This window comes from Mustela lutreola, chromosome 14, assembly GCF_030435805.1.
Source record: "Mustela lutreola isolate mMusLut2 chromosome 14, mMusLut2.pri, whole genome shotgun sequence".
NCBI classification, from domain to species: domain Eukaryota; kingdom Metazoa; phylum Chordata; class Mammalia; order Carnivora; family Mustelidae; genus Mustela; species Mustela lutreola.
Window position 1 is genome coordinate 10600551 of NC_081303.1, and position 12246 is coordinate 10612796.

At 46.2% G+C, this 12246-nt stretch overlaps 1 protein-coding gene across 2 annotated transcripts in view; it reads left to right on the top strand.

Annotated features, from left to right (window-relative positions):
• KIF26B (kinesin family member 26B) overlaps positions 1 to 12246 on the top strand; it is a 411889-nt gene that overhangs the window by 350143 nt on the left and 49500 nt on the right. For both annotated transcript variants that reach the window (XM_059144968.1, XM_059144969.1), the window contains one exon: positions 10270 to 10429. In XM_059144968.1, the coding sequence (XP_059000951.1) occupies positions 10270 to 10429 (160 nt within the window). The remainder of the gene's footprint in view (positions 1 to 10269; positions 10430 to 12246) is intronic.

Consider the following 12246-nt stretch of genomic DNA (forward strand, 5'->3'; position numbering starts at 1 on the left):
TTTTGTTTACTTATACATAAGTAATAATCCCTGTGGACCTGGCAGGCAGAACTCAATTAAAGGAAAATTTATTAATTAGTTACCCTGCAGGGAAGCAGAGAGCAGAGTCTGCCGCTGTGAACAACGGGCCATCGGTGGCTGAGATGGTGGGTTTCAGACGGGTCTCTCGGGAAGAGCTTGCCACGTGTGTGCATGCACCTGAATCTTACACGTGTGTGTATTTTACATGCACACGTGTACAGACATACACACATATATAAAGAGGCAGACAAAAATGTTTTAAACAGGTCCAACCAGGAGAGAAAATTTGCTGTTTCACACATAGCCTTTGGTTACACTTGAAATATTTCCCTGGTTTAGGGAGTTTTTGGAGTCTTCGTGGGGCCGACTCTCCAATGGTTCTGGAGCCTTCCCCTGCTTTGCCAAGCTCATGTGTGAAGGCTGAGAGCCCCTGTGGGAATTCCAGCCTTGGGAAAGAGCCCGAGGGCCCGAATGGTCAAGCGCTTCTCCTCATGAACGGGTCTTCCAGGAGACTGTCCACAATGTTGAAATCAAACGGAACATGTTCTGTGTTTTCAAAACATCAGTGCTTCTCTGTTACCTCGTTCAGCGACATTTCTGAAAGAGAAAGACCATCCGGTTACCTTTCATATCAGCAGGTGGTGTGAGTTCAGAGAGGTCCTCTGTGCAGCACAAGCAGGAGATGGTTAATTGAGAAAGTTAGTCCGAAGGGAGGATCCTGAAAAATGGTACATTCACGCCATGAACGTTTCATCTCATGAATATTTATTTCAGTAATATTTCAAAACACACACACAAATGGGTATTTATTTATTTATTCATCCTCTGATATGGGTTTTTCTCTTCGAAATGACTTTGCAACCTAAAGTTCTGCTTTTATAAACCACACTCATATTAATAGTCTGGTTCTTGCTTTAAATTTCTTCTAAGTGATTTGAGAACTCAAAGACGTTTCTTCCATTTTTTTCCCCACTTTATAATTTCTCGTTTCCACCAAATTCAGCATCTCTTTTATTTTTATTTTATTTATTTATTTTTAAAATATTTTTAAAATATTTTCTTTATTGATTTGAAAGAGGGAACATGAGTGGGGTCGGGGGGTGGGCAGAGGGAGAGGGAGAAGCAGACTCCCTGCTGAGCAGGGAGCCTGACACGGGGCTCGATCCCAGGACCCTGCCGAAGGCTGACCTGAGCCGAAGGCTGACGCTTGCCTAACTGAGCCACCCAGGGGCCCCTCAGCATCTCTTTCTGAAGAACTCATTTTTATCTCGTCTTTCCAAAGCCTTGAGTTTAGCTCTTAAAGAAACACTAGCTCTCTTTACACGATTGTATCTTACTGGTTTGCATAAGATTTGCTTCTGTTTTTTCCGTGATGACAAGCAGCATCCCTGGGTTTAGGAGGGAGCCCCGCTGACCCATTAAGTACACAGCTCACCTGCGGGGAGCAAGGGAGCGCAGACAAATGGGAAAACAGCCAGCCCGGGCCACGCAGATCCCATCCATCCACAGAGCTCACAGGTGAGGGCCACGCGGCAAGGCAGCTATTCCCAAATTTGGCCGCAACCAAGAGTCACCTGGGGAACTTTCCAGTGAATCCCAGGGCTCGTGGCGCACTCCGGGCCGGTTAAATTGGAAAGCCTAGGTGCAGGAGCCAGACACCTGTGTTTACTTAGCTCCCAAGGTGATTCCAGCGCGCAGCCAAGTTTGGGAACCGCGAAGCTGCGAGAAGGTGAGTTAAAGGCGCTTCTGCTCCCTTTACAGTTACCCGTGGCTTTTCGTCTTAGCTTCCGCGATAATTTTCCAGGAGATGTTGGGCCATTTATTTTTTCATGTATTGGGGGGGGGCGATTTATTTGACCCCCGTGAACCTCGTTTTCCTGGTCTGCCCCACGGAACCGATGCCGCATTGCAGGATGGTTGCAGGAATTAAGTGCCATCAGGAGACAAGCGTGTCCCGGCACATCCCAGGCCCTCGGCCAGCGGGAGTTAGGGGGGTGGCCCAGGAGTGGGGGGAGATCAGGATTGCTGCCTGTGGGGAGGGTCTGGCCGAGCTCCAGACTTGCCATATACCCAGGAGAGCGCGAGCAAAGGGGGGCGGAAGGCCACTGGGATCCGTCCACCCCGCGCTGCGACCCCGGAAATCTCGGACTCTCGATGACAGAACTTTCTCGCCAGCCATCCGGAGTGACACACGTCCTTGCTGGTAGCACGTGGCCGGGGCGCACTCACTCACCCCAGGCGTGGAATCCAGGACTCCGTGGCTGCTTGAACTTGAGTGGGTTGGACGGACAGACTCGATTTTCCACGGGCTGGCTGGGACTCCCGTTCTGAGTCACGCAGCCCTAATTATAGGTGTTTCATAACGCTCTTCGGCTGGGCTAAACTGTGCTTTTGTTCTCTGTCTTCTGTTTTACTCCGTGTACGTTGTGCATTTTATTCCATTACATCAAATGACCTATTAGAGTCTCAAAGTCCCAGCCAGTCCCTGTCTTTGCCCTTTAATCTGCAGCCCAGGTGGGAGATCTGAGCTGCTCCTCTCTAGGTAATTAGGTTGCAAAACAGATGATATTTTGCTTTAAAAATAACCATTTCCCTAGCGTGCTGCCGTGACCTGATCTTGCATAATACGGAATGGGATAAAGAAGTTCCGAGTTGGGTTCCTGGGTGGCTCAGTGGGTTAAGCCGCTGCCTTCGGCTCAGGTCATGATCTCGGGGTCCTGGGATCGAGTCCCGCATCGGGCTCTCTGCTCAGCAGGGAGCCTGCTTCCCTCTTCCCTCTGTCTCCCTCTCTGCCTGCCTCTCCATCTGCTTGTGATATCTCTCTGTCGAGTAAATAAGTAGAATCTTTAAAAAAAAAAAAAAAAAAAGTTCGTGTTGTTTCTTCCCTCGTGAGGGTTTTTCCTGGGGAGAGGGGAAGGGGGAGAAAACGTAGCATCCTTGATGTGAACAGTTCTTGGCCGTGGACGTATCCGAGTCACTGGGCCCCTATGGATGGAAATGCCGGGCTTTCCCTAAACACGCCTCACCCTTTCTCCTAGATGTGGACGTTGAGGACTCAGTAGAGCAAAGTGAGGGTTAAGACAGTCGTTCCCAAATGTTTCCATCCTGTGATGTGCGCAGACTCGCCCTCCCGCATCCGCGCTTCTGTGGGCTCTGCCCACAGATCTGTGGACACCCAGGGACTGGCCACAGGCTCATCCTAGGTCCCCAGGACCCAGCCCCGGGCCCATCACACCCCCTGCCTCTACTTTCCCACCCCAACCCCTTTTCTGCCTTGCCCCAAAAGTCACAGTTCCTGCAACAACTTCTGGAAACTTGTGTGTCTACCTTTGCTGCTTGCCTTCCATGCAGAGCAGGGGAAGCAGAGGGAACAGTAGCTGTCCCAGAAGCAGGAGGACTTGCGCCACCCTGGGAGGTGGGAATCCAGGGGTCTGAGGAGCCAGGGTCTGCTGCTGCCTGGGGAGTGGGGCGGTGGGGAGCCGATCTAGAAGCTGGGGTTGTGTGCAGGGAAGGAGGTCACTCCCCTCGGAGAGTGGTGCCCGGGCAGAAGGAGAGCCCAGTGTCCCCGCCCTCTCGGGAACTGCCTAAGGCCACATTGCACAGGATGGGTGGGGGGCATCAGTCTTGAAAGGGTGAAGCCCAGTTGCCCTCCAACAGGACAGTCACGACAGGTTTCCTGGTTGCGAACAAAGCAGGGGTACTCAGTGTGTTAAGCACCTGCCTTCCGCTCAGGTCATGATCTCAGGGTCCTGGGATTGAGCCCCGCTGGCGTCGGGGAGCGGGGGTCCCCTACTCAGCAGGGAGCCTGCTTCTCCCTCTCCCTCTGCCCCTCCTTCCTGCACTCTCTCGTGCTCTTTCTCAAACAAATAAAATCCTAATTTAAAGAAACAAAATAGCTTTAACAAGATACACTTGAGATAGAGCAACCCACATATTTGGCTTTGCGGTCTGTGTATAAGCCCCTGAACACGTCCATACAGTCGAGATAAAGGACAGAGCCCTCGCCCTCCAGATTTCTTGGCCAACGTGACTTTTGACCTTTTTAAAATTGTTTTTGTCTTATAATTAAGCTTCAAGAGTTTTTTATATGCTCTGGATAAAAGTCCTTTAGCAGGTAGATGTTTTGCAAACATTTTCTCCCAGGCTGTGGCATGCTTTTTTATTCTCTTAACCATGTATTTCAAAGAGCAGAAATAGTTTTCACGACGTCCAGCTTTTCTGTGTGTTCTCTTATAAATCACGTTTTTGGCTTCATAGCTAAGCAATCTTTGCCCAACCCAAGATCAGAAAGGTTTCAAGCTATGCTTTCTTCTAGAAGTTTTATAATTTCAGGTTTTATATTTAGGTCTTTGATTCATTTTTTTTTTGTAAACTGTGCAATGTATGGATTAAAGGGTTTTTTTTTTTGCGTGTGTGTGTGTGTGTGTGTATAGAAGACAAGTTCTTCAGTCTGATAAAAATGTTTCTGAAAAACCTGCTAACATAATGGGAAAACACTTGCAGCTTATATATATATATATATAAAATTGGAGAGAGAGTGTGTATGTGAGTGGGGGAGGGGCACAGGGAGAGGGGGAGAGCATCTCGAGCAGACCCCACACTGAGTGTGGAGCCCAGTGTGGGGCTCAGCCTCGCAGCCCTGAGCTCTGTGTAACGGCTCCAGTACCATTTGTTATGAAAACTATTCTCTCTCTACTAAATTACCTTTGTTAAAAATTCCTCGTTCATATTTGTGTGGCTCTGTTTTGGGACTCTCTACACTTCTCCATTAATCTCTACATCTAGCTTTACACCAAGACCACACTGTCCTGGGTTCTGGTGGCTTTATAACAGCCCTTGAAATCGGATACTGTACTACTAGCCTTCCAGTTCTGTCTTTATTTTTAAAGGTGGTTTTGACTATTCTAGGTCCTTTGCATCTCCATATAAATTCTAAAGTTGGCTTCTAAATGGACAGTGCAGCATTATTTTCTACAAAAAAAAAATGCTGGGATTTTAACAGAGATTACGCTGAATCTGTAGGTCCATTTGGTCAGAACTCACATCTCAACGATGCTGAGTCTTCTGACTCACAAACGCAGTGTCTGTCTCCAGTTTTTAGGTCTCAGTGAACATCTCTCAGCAATACTCTGTCGTTCTCTGTGTATAGATCTGGCTTCTGTGCAATTTACACTGAAGTATTTTGTATTTTCATCCTATTATAAATGGTATTTTAATTCTTTTGAAAGATTTTATTAGCACAAGCAGGGCTAGGGGCACTTCTGCAAATGGTATTTTAAAATTTCAATCTCTAGTTGTTTGTAAATACTAGAAATACAGGGGAGCCTGGCTGGCTCAGTTAGTAGAGCGTGTGACTCTCGATCCTGGGGTGTGAATTCAAGCCCCGCCTTTCAGGCATGGAGCCTGTTTAAAAAAAAAAAAAAATGCGGGGGCGCCTGGGTGGCTCAGTGGGTTAAGCCTCTGCCCTTATCCCAGGTCATGATCCCAGGGTCCTGGGATCGAGCCCCGCATCGGGCTCTCTGCTCAGCGGGGAGCCTGCTTCCCCCTCTCTCTCTCTGCCTGCTGCTCTGCCTACTTGTGATCTTTGTCTGTCAAATAAATAAAAAAATCTTTTTTAAAAATGCGGCTCATTTTTATCCATTGGTCTTGTATCTCGCAACCTTGCTAAGCTCTCTTTATTCATCCTAGTTGCTTTTTTGTGTGGATTCTGTTTGATTTTCTATGCCGATGACCGTGTTAGTCCACAAAGACTATTGGACTCTTTGCTTATCAATCTGGGTACCTTTTCTATTTTCTTGACTTCCTGTGCTGGCTACAACCCCAACACAACATTGAATAGAAATGGTACAAGTGGACATTCTTGTCTCATTCCTGATCTTAGAAGGCATTTGATCTTTTACCCTTAAGTGTGATGTTAGCAGTAGATTTTTCAGAAACTCCTATCAACCTGAGGATACTGCCCTCTGAGCAGTATTTTGCTGAGAATTTTAATCAGGAATAGATGTTGACTTCTGTTAAACGTTTTGTCTGCATCTACTGAGGCAAACTTGCATTTCTGGGATAAATCCCACTTACTCACGGTGTAAAGTCTTCCTTATATGCTCCTAGATAGTTTCCTAATGTGGTTCTCTGTTTAGCAATTTTGTAGCCATGTTCATGAAGGATATTGGTCTTTGGTTTTCTGTCCTTGTAATGTCTTTGTCTATTTTTGGTATCAAGGAAATCCTGGCTATGACCATAGGTTATTTGGAACAGTCCTCTTGAGTTTGAAAATATTTGAGAATTGTCCAGATATCTTTCCATGCCAACTTCTGATTGAATTCCGTCGTGGCAGAGAACATACGTTGATGTGAATCCTTCAAGATTTACTTAGACTTGGTTTATCACCAGAATATGGTCTGCCTTGGGAAATGTTTTGTGTGAATTTCAAAGGAATGTGTATTTTGCTGTTGTTGGGTTGAGTGTTCTATAAATGTCAAGTTGGTTGACCGTGTTTTCCAAATCTTCAACATCTTTACTGGTTTTCTGTCTACACATTTTATCAATTCTGGAGAAAGTGTTATTTGAAACCTACAACTGTAATTACAGACTCGCTTATTCTTGGAGTTCAATGAGGTTTTGCTTCAAGTATTTGAATGTCTGTTACTAGATGCATAAATATTTTTGATTGTTAGGACCTCTAATCAATCATCACCTTTATGAAATGTTCCTATTTGCTTCTATTCACACTTTTTGTCTTCAGTTTCTTTTGTTTAATATTGATATAACCATTTCAGCTCTCTTACGGGCACTGTTTGCATGGTCCAGGCTTTCCCACTCTTACACTTCTAATGGATTGTTTCTTTATATTTGAAGTGCGTTTCTCATAGGCAGCCTATGGCAAGGGCTCGCTCTTTTGTGCGGTCTGACAATTTCTACCTTTCAAATAAGAATGTTCAGACTATTTACATTTCATGTAATTATTGACATGATTTGGTCCAAATTCTTGTTTTTCACTAGGATTTCTATTCAACTTACCTGTTCTTTCTTTTCCTTTGCTTTTTTTTTTTTTTTAAATCTGCTTTTTTTGGATTTACTGAATATTTTTAAGAATTTCACTTTAGATCCTTTGTTGGCTTCCTAGCTGCAACTCTTCACTCTTTACTGATCTCTTTAGGGTTTATGGTATGAACCTTTAAATTATTACAGTCTGGGGGCACCTCAGTTGTTAAGCCTCTGTCTTTGGCTCAGGTCATGATCTCGGGGTCCCAGGATCGAGCCCCACATTGGGCTCCCCACTCAGTGGGAATCTGCTTCCCCCTCTCTCTGCTTCTCCCCATGCTTGTGCTCTCTCTATTTCTCACTCTTTCAAATGAATAAATAAAATCTTATTTTTTTTAAAGTTGTTCTTACAGTCTGCTGTCAAGTGATGTTCTAGGACTTCATGAATGGAGTAAGAGCCCTACAGTGCAGTGCCTCCATTCCCTCCCTTCTAATCTTCATGCTATTGTCCTTGAACTTCTGAATTTTGCATATTAGAATCCATACAGGACAATGGCCTTAGTTTCGCTTTAGCAGCTGGTTATCTTTCAAAGAGGTTTAAATACTAGGCGGGGGGGCAGGGGGGCAAGCATTTATTGGCGCAGTTATCCTTTCTAGAGCTCCTCCTTCCTTGTTCCTTTGTGTATATCCTCTGTGGGTTGGCTTTGGTGAATCCTTTCAGCTCTTTTAGTCTGAAAGAGTCTTTCTTTCCCTTTGCCTGAGAATGATACTTGTGTTGGATTTATTATTCTAGGTTGACATTTAGAAATGTTGCTTCACAATCTTTTCACTTGTATCAGTTCCAACAAGAAACCTGCCATCCTCCTTTTCTTTGGCCCTTTCTATGGGACCCGTTTTCCTCCTCTGGTTGCTTTTAAGGTTTTCCTCATTATCCCTGGTGTTAAGCAGTTTGATGAGCCTTAGCATAGTTTGCTTCACATTTCTTGGGCTTGAGGCTCATCGTAGATCTGTGGGTTTGTAGTTTTTTATCAAGATTGAGAAAGTCTTGGTTGTGTCTTTTTTTTTTTTTAAGATTTTATTTATTTATTTGACAGAGATCACAAGTAGGCAGAGAGGCAGGCAGAGAGAAAGGGGGGAAAGCAGGCTCCCCGCTGAGCAGAGAGCCAGACTCAGGGCTCAGACCCAGGACCCTGGGATCATGACCTGAGCCGAAGGTAGAGGCATAACCCACTGAGCCCCCCAGGCACCCCTCTGTTTGTGTTTTTATTTTTAAATTTTCTGCTTCATTTTGGACAGTTTCAGTGACTTTGTCTTGAAATTTACAAGGCTTCCCTGCTGTGAGGTGGGATCTGCCATTGATACAGTATATTTTTTAGCTCTAGCTTTCCTTTTGTTACAGAAGCAGTTTGTCTTTTTTAATTATCCCATGTCTCTACTTAAGTCTTTAAACATTTGAAATATTGCCATAGCTGGGTTTTCACCTTTTTGCTTTTGTTTTGAGAGAGAGGAAGAGAGAGAGAATCCCAAGCAGTGGAGTCTGATGCAGGGCTTGATCTCACGACTCTGAGATTGTAACTTGAGCCAAAGTCAAGAGGCAGACACTTAACCAAGTAGCCTCCCAGGCACCCCTGCAATATGGCCTTAGCCATTTTAATGTCCTTCACCATCACTATCTAATAATATCAGTCAGTTCTGTTTGGCTTCAGTTATCTTTTCATTATGAGTCTCATTTTCTTCTTTGCATGCCTTCTTGATGGATGCTGGACATCTTTGTATTTTATAAATATATATTTTTTAAAATATTTATTTGACAGAGAGGCACAGCAAGAGAGGGAACACATGCAGGGGGAGTGGGTGAGGGAGAAGCAGGCTTCCTGCCCAAAAGGGAGCCCAACGCAGGGCTCGAGCCCAGGACCCTGGGATCATGACCTGAGCGGAAGGCAGATGCTTAACGACTGAGCCACCCAGGTGCTCTGTGTCTTATAAATATTCTTAAGCATTGTTTTGGGTTATAGTTATTTCTAAACAGTTCAATCATTTCTGGTCTTGCTTTTAAGATTTGGTAAGTGGGACCTGATCTATGCTCATCTTGGGCAAAGCATTCCCGGCTACAGAAGCGAGACCCTTCTGGGTCCCCTACCCCATGCCTGGTGAAGTTTGAGTTTTCTAGTATGGCTGTTGGAAACAGGCATTATTCCTGGCCTTGCGTGAGTGCTGTGCGCTGTTACCTCTAATCTTCCTGGGTGGCTAACTCCCCAGCTGTGTGGTCCCTCGCATGCCTGTCCTGACCAGGACTCTGTTGAATACTTGAGGGGCTCTCTGCAAATCCCACGTTCTCTTCTCTCCAGTACTCTGTCCTGCCAGCTGCTGCCACCTTGGTCTCCCTGGACTGTCTCCAGTCTGTCTCCTCCATTCTGGTAGTCCACTGCATCCGCCGGCAGCTCCCCATCCCTGGCAGTGAGCTGGGCACAGGCAGTGCTCCCCTTGTCTGTTTCCTGGCCCTTCACTGCCTGATGTCTAGTGTCTTAGAAACAGCCGTTTTATACGTTTTGTTTTTAGGTTAGACCATTGATTTCATCCGTGTGATGTCATCTAAACCAGAAGCAGAAGTCCTTGTGAGCAAGTGGCTTCACTTTTCTTCACTTCTGCTTTCTTGTCTATATTTCTACAAAGAACAAGGGACATTCGGCTCACGGCTTTACTGCGGAACTGAACGCGACTGGTGCTTCTGCAGTGCCCGACAGTTGGTAGATACTCGGCAAATACTTGGGTCTTTCCTGGTCTCTGCACCTGGTTATTACTTCTTCCTGATTTTTACCTTGGGGTATCAACCCGATTGCTGGCTGAGCTCTCCATCAGGGGCTCTGTGACCCTCAACCAAAACACATAACCACCCCCGTACTCTTCAGATGCAACTCAGTCAGTTTCAGAATTCTACTCTCCAAAGAACACGTGGGTGCAAACCTTCTCCCGTTCATGGGATATTTACCTTCTCTGAGGTCTCCTCCAATTCAACCTACGGGAATTACTCATTCGTTTATAGGATGAACGTCAGGAGGTTTTAGGTCGGTGATGTGTGGCAGACAGAATTCAAGAGGACCACACTGTTCGCAACCGATCATGATTTTGTCGGGATTTCCTACTAAGTCACGAATGTCATCATTTTCCTTCCCTTCTAGTTTTCCCTCCAGCTTCCTAAGGAGCTCCCCGAAGGACAGATGAGCGTTTGCCAGAACCTAACCACCTCTCTTGTCTTCTCTGTCCCAGTGTCTGGAGGCCGCAGCCGTCTACACCTCATCGACCTCGGCAGCTGTGTGAAAGCTCTTAGCAAAAACCGGGAAGGAGGCTCAGGGCTATGCCTCTCACTGTCTGCCCTGGGCAACGTCATCCTGGCTCTTGTCAACGGCAGCAAACACATCCCCTACAAGTAAGTGATCCCTCCACTGGACGTATGGGCTGGGGTAACACCGTGCCGGGGCTGGGCACGAGACTCTCGGGCCAGTGACATCTCGGGAAAGATGCACGCGATGGAGGGACCGTCTGGACTGCACTGTTAGCTCTTTGCCTGAACCAGCCTCTGCTAACGATTGTGTATCCCATGCTCTTCCGAAGTCAAAAGTTGTGAAAATCCTTCCATTTGTCCCAGTCCTGACTTCAGCTGCTAAAGTCAGGGAGACTAGGAAGTTATCTCGGTTGGGGTCTCCAATCACAGTTGCCACTGGTAGGTCATTGCCACCATCACATAGACCCTTCACGGGCATGACAACAAAGGCGGGAGGATCAAACTACCCTTCCATTAAGAGTCGGGCTGTCCTATTTAACCAATAAAAATACAGGATACCCAGGAATATTTGGATTTCAGAGAAGCAGCAAATAATTTTTTGAATGGGAAGTATGCCCCCAGTATTGCATGAACATTTAGGAATCCTGTATGTTATATGGCAACCCTATGTAGGAGAGCTCCTAAAACTTGCCACCGCCACCCACCATCCCCATGCAGATGTTTACCCCCAAGATCCCTTCTTTCTTTCCATTATGCTCCTAGAGGATGAATTTAGAGCTGCTCCTGTGTCTGGAATGGCCAATGCCTGGCTATGTCATCCGTGCTCACCTAGCCCAGGGCCACCCCTCACCACCACCACCGACTCAGCTCTGCCACTGAACAACATGGTGATGGTGCTGGGTGCTCCCTGCTTGTTCGGGGCTTTGCCAAGGCTCAGCTGTTCCCCTCACAAGCGCCCCAAACCGTCACACGCCGTAAACAGATGCTTCCGCGGTGTGTCTTCTCTGCATCACAAGGATATGAGACTCAGAATGGTCGGAGGGTAGAAGGTTTTTTGTGAAATTTAGAGTACTGGAGCCAAGGAGGAGTAATGATCCTCTGGTTGGGCTTATCCGCATCGACGGCGTTGCAAGAACACCTGTGGGGTTGCCGCGAGGATGAAGCCAAGGTTCACGGTGCCATTTTTTTTTTTTTAAAATCTGTAAAATCAGGCAAAATCTAAGTCACTGCTACGTGGGAGGAAAAGCTGAGTGGGGCCATTTGTTCTATAATGAGCGAGATTCAGACAAGTCTGCACCTTCTCCTTCCCTCTGCCCAAGCTGTGACTTCCTTCACCGCGAGGACCGTTCGCACGCGGACTCCAGCACGTTAAGTGACAGGTGTGATCCCATGTGTCTCTGCTTCCGAAATTTGGAGACCTGGTGGGATAAACCTAGAAATGGTTTTCCCAGCCCTTGGAAAGACCCTTTCCTCTGAGGAAACAATTTCAAGTTGTAGGTTTATAAAGTTTTATTCGGTATCATTTCTGCAGCTGAAAAAAACTCAAGGTGTTGTTACGAGGGAGAAAGGAAGGGAAGAGAGAAAAAAAGAAAGATCTGGACGGGTCCTATCAGGGCTGCAGACTTAGAAAGAAAGCATGCCGGCATCAGTCGCACTCCCTGTCCATAAAAAGGGTGACGTGCCTATTAAAGTGAGAATAGATCACGATGTAAAAAAAAAAATTTTCAAAATACCACGTTCTCGGTCACCGATTATATATTTTACCTCTGGGTCTCTCACGTTGTTTCTGTGGAGTGACAGGCTTTTAGGATATCAGTAAATATCTGTTGAACTGGTGGTTGGGAGGCAGGGGCTGGATGAAAGGAAGCCCGTGACGTGACTCTTACTGCAGACAAAGTAACTTCCTTTGGGTTCTGGTTGCATTTCATTGTAAACATCCAGGGAAACCTGGAGAATTGTTT